The sequence below is a fragment of the Mesoplodon mirus genome (assembly GCF_964341445.2).
Source record: "Mesoplodon mirus genome assembly, chromosome: 6".
Lineage (NCBI taxonomy): Eukaryota > Metazoa > Chordata > Mammalia > Artiodactyla > Ziphiidae > Mesoplodon > Mesoplodon mirus.
The window spans coordinates 45,712,345-45,729,313 of NC_138982.1; the positions used below are offsets into that span (position 1 = coordinate 45,712,345).

Genomic DNA, 16,969 nt, shown 5'->3' on the forward strand with positions numbered 1-16,969 from the left:
AACCAAACCCTCCCACTCCATAATTCAACAAAAATCATGAGCAAGTACAGTCAACTACATTCCTGACATGAGTGGCAAGACTGGGAACCAGCTATAAAAATTTTGCCTCACCAGAACACTTGGAAAAAAAGAATCAGCTCTAAATTCTGGTATTAAACTTGAATATTTGAGAAGCTATGCACCAATTTCTGGGAGGCTTGGCTATTAAGCCCACCAGTTCAGTCACCATTAACTTTTAAGTGTGCTGAGAGCAAGAACTATATATATATATATATATATATATATATATATATATATATATATATATATATATATATATATATTTGGATATAAAATACAGTTTATTGAGTGCACAGGTTAAATCAGAGAAGTAACAGAATGCATGTATTCTCCGTAACTCTTATAATCTCACAATTTAGGTTGTGCATAGTTTACCTCTAAGTGCCTGGCCTATGTGCAGTAGAGAGGGGCCCTTTGCTACTGATAAGGCTGTACATATTTACAGTGTGTAGGTTAGGTAGGAATGATCTATGCAGCTATGCAACACTGGAAGTTCCCAACATGAGGAAATGTTTTCACTAGAAATATGGAGCTCCCAGAGTCCAGGGGTTGATATCAGCCTTTTCTTCCATGGAACTAACTTAGACTTACTGAGAAGTTCCTTGCTAAGCTACTACAAAGAATTTCCAAGAGCACTGGGAGATCTCACTGGTGGACAACTGGAAAATTTTTTTTCCATCTTCCACTTTCTTTTTTTAAAAACATCTTTATTGGAGTATAATTGCTTTACAATGTTGTGTTAGTTTCTGCTCTATAACAAAATGAATCAGTTATACATATACATATATCCACATATCCCCTCCCTCTTGTGTCTCCCTCCCACCCTCCCTATCCCACCCTTCTAGGTGGTCATAAAGCACTGAGCTGATCTCCCTGTGCTATGTGGCTGCTCCCCACTAGCTATCTATTTTACATTTGGCAGTGTATATATGTCCATGCCACTCTCTCACACCGTCCCAGCTTACCCTTCCCCCACCCCATGTCCTCAAGTCCGTTCTCTACATCTGTGTCTTTATTCCTGTCATGCTCCTAGGTTCTTCAGAACCTTTTTTTTTTCTTTTTAGATTCCATATATATGTGTTAGCATATGGTATTTGTTTTTCTCTTTCTGACTTACTTCACTCTGTATGACAGACTCTAGGTCACTACAAATAACTCAAGTTCGTTTCTTTTTATGGCTGAGTAATATTCCGTTGTATATATGTGCCACATCTTCTTTATGCATTTATCTGTTGATGGACACTTAGGTTGTTTCCATGTCCTGGCTATTGTAAACAGTGCTGCAATGAACATTGTGGTACATGACTCTTTTTGAATTATGGTTTGCTCAGGGTATATGCCCAGAAGTGGGATTGCTGGGTCGAATGGTAGTTCTATTTTTAGTTTTTTAAGGAACCTCCATACTGTTCTCCATGGTGGCTGTATCAGTTTACATTCCCACCAACAGTGCAAGAGGGTTCCCTTTTCTCCACACCTTCTACAGCATTTATTGTTTGTAGACTTTTTGATGATGGCCATTCTGACTGGTGTGAGGTGATACCTCACTGTGGTTTTGATTTGCAAATCTCTAATGATTAGTGATGTTGAGCATCCTTTCATGTGTTTGTTGGCAGTCTATATATCTTCTTTGGAGAAATGTCTATTTAGGTCTTCTGCCCTTTTTTGGATTGGGTTTTTTGTTTTTTTGATATTGAGCTGCATGAACTGTTTGTATATTTTGGAGATTAATCCTTTGTCAGCTGCTTCATTTGCAAATATTTTCTCCCATTCTGAGGGTTGTCTTTTCGTCTTGTTTATGGTTTCTTTTGCTGCGCAAAAGGTCTTAAGTTTCATTAGATCCCATTTGTTTATTTTTGTTTTCATTTCCATTTCTCTAGGAGGTGGGTCAAAAAGGATCTTGTTGTGATTTATGTCACAGAGTGTTCTGCCTATGTTTTCCTCCAAGAGTTTTACAGTGTCTGGCCTTACATTTAGGTCTTTAACCCATTTTGAGTTTATTTTTGTGTATGAGTTAGGGAGTGTTCTAATTTCATTCTTTTACATGTAGCTGTCCAGTTTTCCCAGCACCACTTATTGAAGAGGCTGTCTTTTCTCCATTGTATATTCTTGCCTCCTTTATCAAAGATAAGGTGACCATAGGTGCGTGGGTTTATCTCTGGGATTTCAATCCTGTTCCATTGATCTATATTTCTATTTTTGTGCCAGTACCATACTGTCTTGATTAATGTAGCTTTGTAGTGTAGTCCAAAGTCAGGGAGGCTGATTGCTCCAACTCCATTTTTCTTTCTCAAGATTGCTTTGGCTATTCGGGTCTTTTGTGTTTCCATACAAATTGTGAAATTTATTGGAAGAGCTTGAGAAGGATAGGTGTTAGCTCTTCTCTAAATGTTTGATAGTGTTCACCTGTGAAACCATCTGGTCCTGGTTTTTGTTTGTTGGAAGATTTTTAATCACACTCTCAATTTCACTGCTTGTGACTGGTCTGTTTATATTTTCTATTTCTTCCTGGTCAGACTCGGAAGGTTGTACTTTGCTAAGAATTTGCCCGTTTCTTCCACATTGTCCATTTTATTGGCATAGAGTTGCTTGTAGTAACCTCTCATGATCCTTTGTATTTCTGCAGTGTCAGTTGTTAGTTCTCCTCTTTCATTTCTAATTCTGTTGATTTGAATCTTCTCCCTTTTTTTCTTGATGAGTCTGGCTAATGGTTTATCAATTTTGTTTATCTTCTCAAAGAACCAGCTTTTAGTTTTATTGATCTTTGCTATCATTTCCTTCATTTCTTTTTCATTTATTTCTGATCTGATCTTTATGATTTCTTTCCTTCTGCTAGCTTTGGGGGTTTTTTGTTCTTCTTTCTCTAATTGCTTTAGGTGCAGGGTCAGGTTGTTTACTCGAGATGTTTCCTGTTTCTTAAGGTGGGATTGTATTGCTATAAACTTCCCCTTAGAACTGCTTTTGCTGCGTCCCATAGGTTTTGGGTCGTCGTGTCTCCACTGTCATTTGTTTCTAGGTATTTTTTAATTTCCTCTTTGATTTCTTCAGTGATTACTTCGTTATTGAGTAGTGTATTGTTTAGCCTCCATGTGTTTGTATTTTTTACAGCTCTTTTCCTGTAATTGATGTCTAGTCTCATAGCATTGTGGTCAGAAAAGATACTTGATACAATTTCAATTTTCTTAAATTTACCAAGGCTTGATTTGTGACCCAAGATATGATCTATCCTGGAGAATGTTCCATGAGCACTTGAGAAAAATATGTATTCTGTTGTTTTTGGATGGAATGTCCTATAAATATCAATTAAGTCCATCTTGTTTAATGTATCATTTAAAGCTTGTGTTTCCTTATTTATTTTCATTTTGGATGATCTGTCCATTGGTGAAAGTGGGGTGTTAAAGTCCCCTACTATGATTGTGTTACTGTCGATTTCCCGTTTTATGGCTGTTAGTATTTGCCTTATGTATTGAGGTGCTCCTATGTTGGGTGCATAAATATTTACAATTGTTATATCTTTTTCTTGGATTGATCCTTTGATCATTATGTAGTGTCCTTCTTTGTCTCTTGTAATAGTCTTTATTTTAAAGTCTATTTTGTCTGATATGAGAATTGTTACTCCAGGTTTCTTTTGATTTCCATTTGCATGGAATATCTTTTTCCATCCCCTCACTTTCAGTCTGTATGTGTCCCTAGGTCTGAAGTGAGTCCCTTGTAGACAGAATATATATGGGTCTTGTTTTTGTATCCATTCAGCCAGTCTATGTTTTTTGGTTGGAGCATTTAATCCATTTACATTTAAGATAATTATCGATATATATGTTCCTATTACCATTTTCTTCATTGTTTTGGGTTTGTTTTTGTAGGTCTTTTTCTTCTGCAAGAACTATTTTTCACTAACCTTTGTTCCTCCATGTCCTGGCACCTTAGAGGCTTGTTGAATATTTACTGAATTACCCAGAACTATTAGAAAGTCTTCCCACTATGCCACTCCGAGTACATTCTCCCTAACTGGAAGAAGTCATTCTGAGAAGAACATTAACTGTACCCCTTATAGTGGATTCTACCAGCCAGAACACCCGGCCCCTCAGGCTTCCACAAACATAACAGCAGAGAAGGTTCATCTAAAACAGGGGATGGCTCAGAGAGTGTAACCATGCTTTTGTGATCAAGAATAAGACAAAACGGCTTTCTCTGATTATTATGCATGTAACAATGCCAACTTTGCCACACAAGTTCCTGGTTGGTGTTTCTACAGTAGTCAAGAAGTGCTGCCTCATAGCTGAGACGGTTTTGATGCTGCCTTCAACTAACCCTCTAAACTCCTTTAATCCACCTCAAACACTTCAGCACCTCCTATTTGGATCTATGCTAGGGAGTTTAGTGCAATGGACTTTAGGACAATTTCTATCTAAGGAAAATGCTTCTAATTTTCAAATTTCTAGTCATCTATGATCAAACACTGAAGAAGTCCTAGGGAAGCATGTGTCTTCCTACTTTTTTATTGAAGTTATCAGAGCCCATTAAGAAGAAATTTTATATACAAAAGATAAATATGATATACAAATTTTAAATGATATAGATATATTATTACATATGATAAGTATTTCTAATCCAGAGCTTTCTGAAAGAATATCACAAATACAAAATGCTCATGGAGTCTGCCAGGCCCTGACATGGCAGCAGAATAGGAGAGTGACTTCTACATGAGCCGTGTATCCCAAGCTAGCAGGACCTACAGAATATGGCTCCTGACTCCTCGGCACTTGAGCAGAGCTCTTCGCAGGGCCAATATGCAATAGAGTCACTGAACACTCTCTTCAGTTATTGGTCAACAGAGAATCTTTGGCTCAAATCAAAAACACTGCTGCTCTTTTGTGTTTCTTACACATGTCACTTTGGCAGTCACACTGTTCAACAGACACTCTTGGTGCTCCCATCTGTCAGTGCAACTTTGGGAAGAGGGACTGTAGCTCCAGGATGACAACCAGAATATATATGTAGATGCATATATATATGCACACACAAACACATACACACAAATATACATATCCAACTAGGCAAGTAACAATGCGGTGCTGAGCTTCACACTGATCTCACTTGGAGTCTATCACTTGATAGAGCTTAAATAGTAAGGAAATGACCAAGCTGGGAATACAAGCCCAGAACAGCAATGATGCTTCATTTGTTCTTTCTCCAGTTATTCAGCAGAAACTTCTTTTTTCTCCTCACTTCCCATAAACAACTACGAAGTCCTACAGAATCTCTTCCATGTCTCTCTCATTCACACAACAACTACTGAGTGACTGCATACTTTGTCCTACACTTAGATAGATAACAGGAAACAGAACTGCTAGGGGCCCTGCCCTTATGAGGCAGAGAGTCTAATGGGGGACACATATAAGCAAAGAGGCAATTTCAACACAGCCAGATAAGTATGTCTGTAAGGACTAGTTCAGGGTACTCTGAGAGCTCAAAAAAGGAAGGACACCTAACTCATGGTGTCAAAAAGGTTTGTGGGGAGAATAAAAAGGCTAAGACTTGAATCTTTCTCACCTCCTCATTCTATTAACATAGCATACGCTTAGGACCTTTTTTCTTCTAGTTGGCCTTTCTGCCTCATGTTTGATGGAAACACTTATCCTTGAGATAAAAAGCAAACTTCACAGACTGGGGCTCTGTGATCTGGACTCCTGTTTACTTCACCAGGCTTCTGCAAGATCCCATACTTATGACAAACAGAACTGCCTCCATTTCCTAGCTCACCCATGTCTGCCTGGAATACCTTTTGCCTTGTGTTTCCAGGCTAGATCAAGCTTTAACTCTACTGGGAAGCCTTCCTTGACCTCTTAGTTTGGGAGAGGCACCTGTTATGATATATATTTTAAAGTTATTCTACACACCATAAACAGTGCAATATTAAGTATGTGCTATTAAGTTTAGGCTTCAAGTCAGGGGTGGTCAGTGGCTCTGAACAAGAATCCGCATTTCAGAAACTGCAGCTCACATGAACTTCCAAAGGCAGCTCCTAAAAGCTGTTCATATATTGACCAACACCTAAGACTTTGCTCATTAGCTCAAAAGACAGCAGAAAAATTTTCCATTGGTGAAATCAATATCTTATTAATCAGAATGGTAAATATTAGAAATGGACCCTCATTGCCAAAATAAAAGGTATTCATGATATGTCGACTGGATAAAATGTTTTCGTGATCTTAATTTAATAAATGTCTTTAAGTATGGTAGGATTTGCTTTCATTACAATCTAGTAACCAAGTTGTAGGGGAGCAGCTAACCATTTCTCAAGTTTCTTCACTGGACTCTCTACCATAAAGAATGTAAGAGTTGTACTAAAGGAGCTTTAGTCATTTCAAAACCGGGCCTCTCCCACACACTCCTGCAGCACCCTGTGCACCCTGCATGGCACGTGTCAAGTAGTCTGGTAACTGTCAGTGCAACCTGTCTACCTTTCCAATTAAATGCTGAGGTCCTTGAGAACAGGGATTGTATTTTTAATCTCTGTAGTCTGCTTCTTAGCTCACTATCTAGTATAAAGAAATACTTGCTGAATGGACAATAGTATATAAGTAGCATAATAAAGGACAGATGAAAGGACATCTGACTAGGAGTTGGGAGACTCGTGTTTTAATACTAGTTTCAGTAACAGCTGAGTACTTGTGTTATAATTTACTGAGTACTTAATATGTGTCAAACACAGTGTTAGGCACTTAAATTGTTTCTCATTTAATCTTTAGGGCAATTCTGAGAGGAGCATCATCACTTTACAGAGGAGGAAACAGAGAGGCTGACTTACTCAAGGTTATTCAGATAAAGTAGATGAGTCAATCACTGAATCCAAAGCACGTGTTTTTAACCTCTATGGTAGAAGTGTGTCCCATGGAACATTTGAGAAAAAAATTTCCCTCTGGATGCCAGTTTCCTCCTTTGTTTACTGAGTGCGACTAAGTGGCTGACGCCCTTTCCAGCTCATGTTAGTGTGTGATGGTTCTGATCGGCAACAATCACCACTGCGGTCTCGCCTGCCCTTGCTGTCTTGACAAGAGTGAAAGAGGTTTTCACGTGCAGCACGTTATAAGGCTTTTCAGACAACATATTTCGTTTCTATTCTTTTTTTCCCTTGAAAAGGGGATTTTGAAGGCAGAGAAAAGGGACCCATTTTTGGCACACCGCTTTGAAGCTAGAACCTGCTGTTAGTCAACAGAGCCAGCAAGGTGTTATTTTTGTTCTACAATCCTTCTCCAACACGGATGCTGGCTGAAATCATAAAAAAGAGCAAGGAAAGCACACCTACAACCAAGGACAAGTCAACTATCAGAGAAATAAAAATGGTAAAAGAAAACATAGCAAAAATGTCAATCTGTTTGCTATATTTCAACTGCACTGTTGCAGTTGGATAAAGAAAAGGATTTTAGTGGTTCTTTCGACATCATCTGAGAATTACTTGAAAGATGAACAACCTATCTGTGCCACAGAGTTTACATTCAAAGGTTGAAATGGCCTAGAAAAGAGTTCTATCACACAAGTATTTATTGAGGTCTTACTTAGCTTGTATGTGCTGAAATGTTAATACCTCAGACCAGTTTTCTTTAGGAACAGCTATCTGGAGGGAAAGTACACTGTTAAGAAAAACTATGTACCTTTCATCCTTAGAATATCTTTCATCTGCTACCACTCACTGATACCAGAATGCCCATCTGGTAGAGAGGATGGGAATTCTAGAACAATGAAAGTCCCTAGTTGCCAGGAGACTGATGCTAGACCCAAACCCCCATTTGGCTTCTCTGGAAGAGCCAACAAGTCCTGGTGACACCTCTTTAAGTCATCCAATCAGGAAGAAACTTAGACACATTAAAATGATTTAAAATCACTCATTTTGAGAATATGGTTCAACAGAGGAGAATAAATACACAGAAGGAGGAAGTCGGCTTTTTGCCGTTAAAACTCACTCACCTTCTTAACAGCAGGATCCCCTTTGGATGGATGACAGGATGGGGACATTTTTACCTAAAAAAAAAAAAAAAAAAAAAAAAGCAAACCTTTTGATATCTTCTTAGTTATAGTCTAGCTTTATTTGACCCATACTTAAAATAATTCAACTAGAATTCATGTAACTGAGATAAAACAGACATTTTCAGGGGAACAATGAATAGATTTTTTTGTTAAGTCCCTCTGAAGTTTCTCTGGAGATCAAAAAGTCAGTAGTTAGCCAAGATAAAAATGTGATTAGGGTAAGAAAAGTAGAAAAGATGGTCCAAATTGGTTTTAGCCAAGTGGTGAGGAACCTAATAGACACAGATCTCTGTGGACAATGGAAATCAACTGACGCGGTATGTAGTAGCACGTCTTGCAGAGACCAACTCAGAGTATACCTTCTGATCTAATGTCCCTTTTAAGCAAAACATGCACAAGTGTTTGATAATAATAGAAGGATTTAGAAAAAGTATCAGCCAAACCATAATAAAAGGATGTTTAGCCCTAAGAAGAGAAGACTGATGATATAGGAAGATCTTCAAATATAGGAAAGGTTGAAAGAGACTGTCAGATAAAAGAGCAAGACCCAACTACATGCTGCCTGCAAGAAACATACTTTAAATATAAAGGCACAAATAGATTAAAAGCAAGATTGGAAAAATATACCATGATAGTACTAGATTTCAGAGCAAAGACTATTGCCAGGGATATATTATTGCATAATGATAAAGGAATCAATTCATCAGGAGGATATAACAATCCTAAACGTCTACACATCTAATAGCTTAAACCTAAGTGTCCATCAACAGAGGAATGGATAAAGAAGATGTGATACATATATTACTCAGCCATAAAAAGGAACGAAATTGTGCCATTTGCAGAGACGTGGATGGACCTAGAGACTGTCATACAGAGTGAAGTTAAGTCAGAAAGAGAAAAACAAATACCGTATAATATCGCTCATATGTGGAATCTAGAAAATGGTACAGGTGAACTTATTTGCAAAGCAGAAATAGAGACACAGATGTAGAGAACAAACTTACGGATACCAAGGGGGGAAGGAGGGAGTGGGATGAATTGGGAGATTGGCATTGACATATATACACTACTATGTATAAAACAGATAACGAATGAGAACCTACTGTATAGCACAGGGAACTCTACTCAATGCTCTGTGGTGAACTAAATGGGAAGGAAATCCAAAAAAAGAGGGGATATATGTATACATATAATTGATTCACTTTGATGTACAGAAGAAACTAACACAACATTGTAAAGCAACTATACTCCAATAAATAGTAATTTTTAAAAAGTACATAAAATAAAAACTGATAGAAATGCAAGGAGAAATAGATTTTACAGTCAGAGGTTTCCATATTTCTCTCAATAAATGAGAGAACAAATATGAAGATTAGGAAGGATATACTCAATTTAAAAAATGGGCAAAGGATCTGAACAGACATTTTTCCAAAGAAGATATACAAAAGAATAACAGGTACATGAAAAGATGCTCAACGTCACTTATCAGGGAAAGGCAAATCACAACTACAACGATGTATCACCTCACACCAGTTAGGAGGGCTTTTATAAAAAAAAGACGAGATAACAAACGTTGGTGAGGATGTAGAGAAAGGGAAACCTTACATATTGTTGGTGGGAATGTAGATGGGTACAGCTATTATGGAAAACAGTATGGTGGTTCCTCAAAAAATTAAAAAAACTTAACTACCATATCATCCAGCAATCCCACAGCTGGGTATATACCAGAAGGAATTGAAATCAGTATCTTGAAGAGATATCTGCACACCAGTGTTCAGTGCAGCATTATTTACAATAGCCAAGATATGGAAACAACCTAAGCATCCATCAGAAGATGAACAGATAAAGAAGATGTGATAATATATACACAGACACACAGAAACACACACACACACACACACAGAAGTATTATTCAGCCATAAAAGAAGGAAATCTTGCCATATGCAACAACACAGATGGACAATGAGGGCATCCTCAAGGATGCTAAGTGAGAGAAATGAGACAGAGAAGGACAAATGCTATATGACAGCACTCATATGTGGAATTTAGAAAAACTGAACTCGTAAAAACAGAGTAGAATGGTGGTTACCAGGAGCTGCGAGGTGGGGGTAGTTGGGGGGATGCTGTTTAAGGGTATAACCTTTCAACTAGTAGAGAAATAAGTTCTGAAGATGTAAGGCACAACATAGTGGTCAACGTCAACAATACTGTATCATAAACTTCAAAGTTGCTAAGAGACTAGATCTTCACTGTTCTCTACCCAAAAAAGAAATGATAATTATTGACATGATAAAGGTATTAGCTAAGGCTATCATGGTAATCATACTGCAATACATAAATGTATCAAACCAACACATGGAACACCTCAAACTACACAATATCATATATCAATTACATCTCAATTTAAAAACTAAAAAAGGAAGGATTTAGGATATGGACACTGACAGAACCCTCCACCCAACAAAGGCAGAATACATACGTATTCTTTTCAAGTACAGGTATACCTCAGAGATATTACGAATTCAGTTCCAGACCACTGCATTAAAGTGAATACTGCAGTAAAGCAAGTCACAAACTTTCTGGTTTCCCGATGTATATAAAAGTTGTTTACACTATATTGTAGTCTATTAAGGAGCATTGTGTCTAAAGAAACAATGTACATACCTTAATTAAAAATACATTATTGCTATAAAATGCTAACTATCATGTAAGCCTTCAGCAAGTCATAATTTTTTTTTTTTTTTTTTGCAGTACGAGGTTCTCTCACTGTTGTGGCATCTCCCGTTGCGGAGCACAGGCTCTGAACGCACAGGCTCAGCAGCCATGGCTCACGGCCCCAGCCGCTCTGCAGCATGTGGGATCTTCCCAAACCGGGGCACGAACCCGTGTCCCCTGCATCGGCAGGCGTACTCTCAACCACTGCGCCACCAGGGAAGCCCCTAGTCATAATTTTTTGGCTGGTGGAGGGTCTTGCCTCCATGGTGATGGCTTCTGACTGATCAGGTGGTGGCTGCTGAAGGCTGGGGTGGCCATGGCAGTTTCTTAAAATAAGGCAATGATGAAGTTTGCCACATCGACTGACTCTTCCTTTCACGAACGATTTCTCTGTAACACGCAATGCTGTTTGACAGCATTTTACCCACAGTAAAGCTTCTTTCAAAATTGGAGTCAATCCCCTCAAACCTTGCTGCTGCTTTATATGTTTATGTAATATAAATCCTTTGCTGTCATTTCAACAATCTTCACAGCATTTCACCAGGAGTAGTTTCCACCTCAAGAAACCACTTTCTTTGTTCATTCATAAGAAGCAACTCATCTGTTCAAGTTTTATCATGAGATTGCAGCAACTCAGTCACATCTTCAGGCTTCACTTCTACTTCTCTTGCTACTTCCACCACATCTGCAGTTACTTCCTCCACTGAAGTCTTGAACCCCTCCAAGTTATCCATGAGGGCTGGAATCAACTTCTTCCCAACTCCAATTAATGTTGATATTTTAACCTCTTCCCATAAATCACCAATGTTCTTAATGGCATCTAGAATGGTGTATCCTTTCCAGAATGTTTTCAATTGACTTTGCTCAGATCCATCAGTGGAATCACTACCTTTGGCGGCTATAGCCTTATGAAATGTATTTCTTGCATAAAGAGACTTAAAAGTCAAAATTACTCCTTGATCCATGGGCTGCAGAATGGATACTGTATTAGCAGGCATGAAAACAACATTCATCTTGTTGTACATCTCCATCAGAGTCCTTAGGTGACCAGGTGCATTGTCAGTGAGCAGTAATATTTTTCAAAGGAAACTTGTTTTCTGAGCAGTATGTCTCAACAATGGGCTTAAAATATTCAGTGAACCATGTTGTAAGCAGATGTGCTGCCATCCAGGATTTGTTCCATTTACAGAACACAGGCAGAGCAGATTTAGCATAATTCTTAAGGGCCCCAGGATTTGGGGAATGGTAAATGAGCACTGGCTTCATCTTAAAGTCACCAGCTGCATTAGCCCCTAACAAGAGAGTAAGCCTGTCCTTTGAAGCTAGGCACTGACTTCTCCTTTCTAGCTATGAAAGTCCTAGAAGGCAAGTCATCTTCTTCTAATATTAAGGCTGTTTTTGTCTATGTTGAAAAATTATCTTAGCTAGATCTTCTGAATAACTTGCTGCTGCTTCTACACCAGCACTTTCTGCTTCACCTTACACTCTAACATTATGGCTTCTTTCCTTACACTTCATGAACCAATCTCTGCTAAATACAAACTTTTCTACTTCAGGTTCCTCACCTCTCTCAGCCTTCACAGAATTGAAGACAACTAGGACCTTGCTCTGGATTAAGCTTTGGCTTAAGGGAATTTTATGGCTGATTTGATCTTCTATCCAGACCACTAAAACTTTCTCAACATGAACCATAAGGCTATTTTGCTTTCTTATCATCATTTGTATGTTCACTGAAGTAGCGCTTTTAATTTCCTTTAAGAACTTTTACTTTTCATTCACAACCTGGATAACTGTTTGGCACAAGAGGCCTAGTTTCTGACCTATCTTGGCTTTTGACAAGACTTTCTCACTAAGCTTAATCATTTCTAGCTTCTGATTTAAAGTGAGAGATGTGTGACTCTTCCTTTCACTTAAACACTTAGAGGCCACTGTAGGGTTATCAACTGGCCTAACTTCAAAATTATTGTTTCTCAGGGAATAGGGAGGCCCAAGGAGAGGGAAAGAGACAGGGGAACAACTGGTAGGTGGAACAGTCAGAACACACACATTTATAGATTAAGTTTGCCATCTTACGTGAGCGCAGTTTGTGGCACCCCAAACAATTACAATAGTAACATCAAAGATCACTGATCGGGCTTCCCTGGTGGCGCAGTGGTTGAGAGTCCGCCTGCCGATGCAGGGGACACGGGTTCGTGCCCCGGTCCGGGAAGATCCCACATGCTGTGGAGCGGCTGGGCCCGTGAGCCATGGCCGCTGAGCCTGCGTGTCCAGAGCCTGTGCTCCGCAATGGGAGAGGCCACAACAGTGAGAGGCCCGTGTACCGCAAAAGAAAGAAAAAAACAAAAAAAGGATCACTGATCACAGAACACCATGCAAATAATAATAAAAAGTTTGAAATACTGTGAGAATAACCAAAATGTGGCACAGAGATGCAAAATGAGCAAATGCTGTTGGAAAAATGGTGCCAAAAGACTCGCTTGATGCAAGGTTGCCACAAACCTTCAATTTGTAAAAAAAAATGCAATATCTGAAAAGTTCAATAAAGAAAAGCACAATTAAATGAGGTATGCCTGGACCATTTACCAACATAGATTATCTTTTGGCGATAACAATTTTCAATTAATTTCGAATAATTCAAGTCATACAGTTCTCTGACTATAATAGAAAGAAATTAGATATCAATAACAGAAAGACTTCTGGAAAAATTCTCAAATATTTAGGAACTTACACACTTCCAAATAACACTTGGATCAAAGAAGAAATCAAAAGGAAATTGATCCTTTTTAAAGACACCCATAGGGCTTCCCTGGTGGAACAGTGGTTGAGAGTCCACCTACCGATGCAGGGGACATGGGTTTGTGCCCCGGTCCGGGAGGATACCACATGCCGCGGAGCGGCTGGGCCTGTGAGCCATGGCCGCTGAGCCTGCGCATCTGGAGCCTGTGCTCCGCAACGGGAGAGGCCACAACAGTGAGAGGCCCGCGTAATGCAAAAAACAAAAAACACCCATAATCATGAAGAAACAAGATCTGAATAGGCCAATCACTATTAAGAAAACTGAATCAGTAATAAAAAACTTCCCAACAAAGAAAAGCCCAGGACCAGATAGTTTCATTGGTGAATTCTATCAAACATTTGAAGGAGAATTAACGCCAATCCTTCTCCAACTCTCCCAAAAAATTGAAGAGGAGGGAACTCATCAGGAGGTCAGTATTAACCTGAGAAATATCCCTGATGAATACAGATGGAAAAATCAATGACAAAATACTAGCAAACTGAATTCAATAGCACATTATAAGGTTCATGTATCATGATCAAGTGGGATTCATGTGATGCAAGGAGGGTTCAACATATACAAATAAATAAATGAGATATACCACATTAACAGAATTAAGGGAAAAAACTGCATGATCATCTTAACTGATTCAGAAAAAAATCATTTGGCAAAATTCAGCACCTTTTCATTATAAAAACACTCAACAAACTAGAATTAAAAGAAAACTACATTAACATAAAGCCTATATTTAAAAAAGCAGCTTAAACCATACTCAATGGAGAAAGACTGAAAGCATTTCCTCTAAGATCAGAAATAAGACAAGAATGCCTGCTTTTACTAATTCTATTCAACATAGTGTTGGGAGTCCTAGCCAGAGCAATTCAGCAAGAAGAATAAAAGGCATTAAAGTGGGGGAAAAAAAACAAGCAAAACTTTCCCTGTTTACAGATGGTATGCTCTTATATGTGGAAAACTCTAAATTTATATTCCACAGAAAAAGCTGTTAGAACTAATACACAAATTGGGCAAAGTAGCAGGATATTAAAAAACATACAAAAATCAGTTGTGTTCTGATAAACCAACAACAAACAACCCAAAAAGTAAATGAAGAAAACAAATCTATTTACTACAGCACCAAGAAGAATAAAATATTTAGGAATAAACATAAGTAAGCAGGCAAAAGACTTACACACTGAAAACTACAAAATATTGCTGAAAGAAATTAAAGAAGATGAAGATAAATAGAAAAACACCCTGTGTTCATGGATAGGAAGACTAAATATTGTGAAGATGTCCATACTACCCAAAGTAACCTAGAGATTCAGTGCAATGCCTATCAACTGCAATGGCAATTTATGCAAAAATAGAAAAATCCAACCTAAAATTTATATGCAATCTCAAGGGACCCTGAGTAGCAAAAACAATCTTAAAAAAGAAAAAAGTTGGAGGTCTCACATTTCCTGATTTCTAAACTTACTACAGAGCTATAGTAATCAAAACAGCATGCTACATGGCATGCCTCAGGCTGTTGCAATGTAAAGCTGTCCTCTGCAGCCCCAGGCTCACCCTGCAATCCATACCTGTCCCTGACCCCAGCCTGAGTGAGCCAGAGTGCCCTAATCAACTTCTCCTTTAACCCCCTCCACCAGGAAGCCTACACAACCGATGGAACCAACCTTACCCACTGGGGGCAGACACCAAAAACAACTGGAACTACGAACATGCAGCATGTGAAAAGGAGACCCCAAACACAGTAAATTAAGCAAAATGAGAAGAGAGAAACACACATCAGATGAAGGAGCAAGGTAAAAACCCAGCAGACCAAACAAATGAAGAGGAAATAGGCAGTCTACCTGAAAAAGATTTCAGAATAATGATAGTAAAGATGATACAAAATCTTGGAAATAGAATGGAGAAAATACAAGAAATGTTTAACAAGGACCTGGAATAACTAAAGAGCAAACAAACAATGATGAACAACACAATAAAGAAAATTAAAGATGCTTGAGAAGGAAACAATAGCAGAATAACTGAGGCAGAAGAACGGATAGGTGACCTGGAAGATAAAATAGTGGAAATAACTACTGCAGAGCAGAATAAAGAAAAAAGAATGAAAAGAATTGAGGATAGTCTCAGAGACCTCTGGGATAACATTAAATGCACCAACATTTGAATTATAGGGGTCCCAGAAGAAGAAGAGAAAAAGAAAGGGACTGAGAAAATATTTGAAGAGATTATAGTTGAAAATTTCCCTAATATGGGAAAGGAAATAATTAATCAAGTCCAGGAAGTGCAGAGAGTCCCACAGAGGATAAATCCAAGGAGAAACATGCCAAGACACATATATATCAAACTATCAAAAATTAAATACAAAGAAAACATATTAAAAGCAGCAAGGGAAAAACAACAAATAACATACAAAGGAATCCCCATAAGATTAACAGCTGATCTTTCAGCAGAAACTCTGTAAACCAGAAGGGAGTGGCAGGACATATTCAAAGAGATGAAAGGGAAAAACCTACAACCAAGATTACTCTACCCAGCAAGAATCTCATTCAGATTCGACAGAGATATTTAAACCTTTACAGACAAGCAAAAGCTGAGAGAGTTCAGCACCACCAAACCAGCTTTACAACAAATGCTAAAGGAACTTACCTAGGCAGGAAACACAAGAGAAGGAAAAGACCTACAATAACAAACCCAAAACAATTAAGAAAATGGTAATAGGAACATACATATTGATAATTACCATAAATGTAAATGGATTAAATGCTCCCAACAAAAGACACAGATTGGGTGAATGGATACAAAAACAAGACCTGTACATATGCTGTCTACAAGACAGCCACTTCAGACCTAGGGACACATACAGACTGAAAGTGAGGGGATGGAAAAAGATATTCCATACAAATGAAAATCAAAAGAAAGCTGGAGGAGCAATTCTCATATCAGACAAAACAGACTTTAAAATAACGACTATTACAAGAGACAAAGAAGGACACTACAAAATGATCAAGGGACCAATCCAGGAAGAAGATATAACAATTGTAAATATTTATGCACCCCACATAGGCGCACCTCAGTACATAAGGCAAGTACTAACAGCCATAAAAGGGGAAATCGACAGCAACACAATCATAGTAGGGGACTTTAATACCCCACTTTCACCAATGGACAGATCATCCAAAATGAAAATAAATAAGGAAACACAAGCTTTAAATGAGAGATTAAACAGGATGGACTTAACTGATATTTATAGGACATTCCATCCAAAAACAACAGAATACACTTTCTTCTCAAGTGCTCATGGATCATTCTCCAGGATAGATCATATCTTGGGTCACAAATCAAGCCTTGGTAATTTTAAGAAAATTGAAATCGTATCAAGTATCT

At 38.3% G+C, this 16,969-nt stretch overlaps 1 protein-coding gene across 5 annotated transcripts in view; it reads right to left on the reverse strand.

Moving 5' to 3' along the window:
• The window catches only part of VPS8 (VPS8 subunit of CORVET complex), a 293,055-nt gene that overhangs the window by 44,817 nt on the left and 231,269 nt on the right, over positions 1 to 16,969 (reverse strand). For 4 of the 5 annotated variants that reach the window (XM_082625439.1, XM_082625440.1, XM_082625438.1 and 1 more), the window contains one exon: positions 8,026 to 8,079. The exons of the other annotated variant lie outside the window; for it this stretch is intronic. In XM_082625439.1, coding sequence (XP_082481565.1) covers positions 8,026 to 8,079 — 54 coding nt within the window. The remainder of the gene's footprint in view (positions 1 to 8,025; positions 8,080 to 16,969) is intronic. 5 annotated transcript variants of the gene reach the window in all.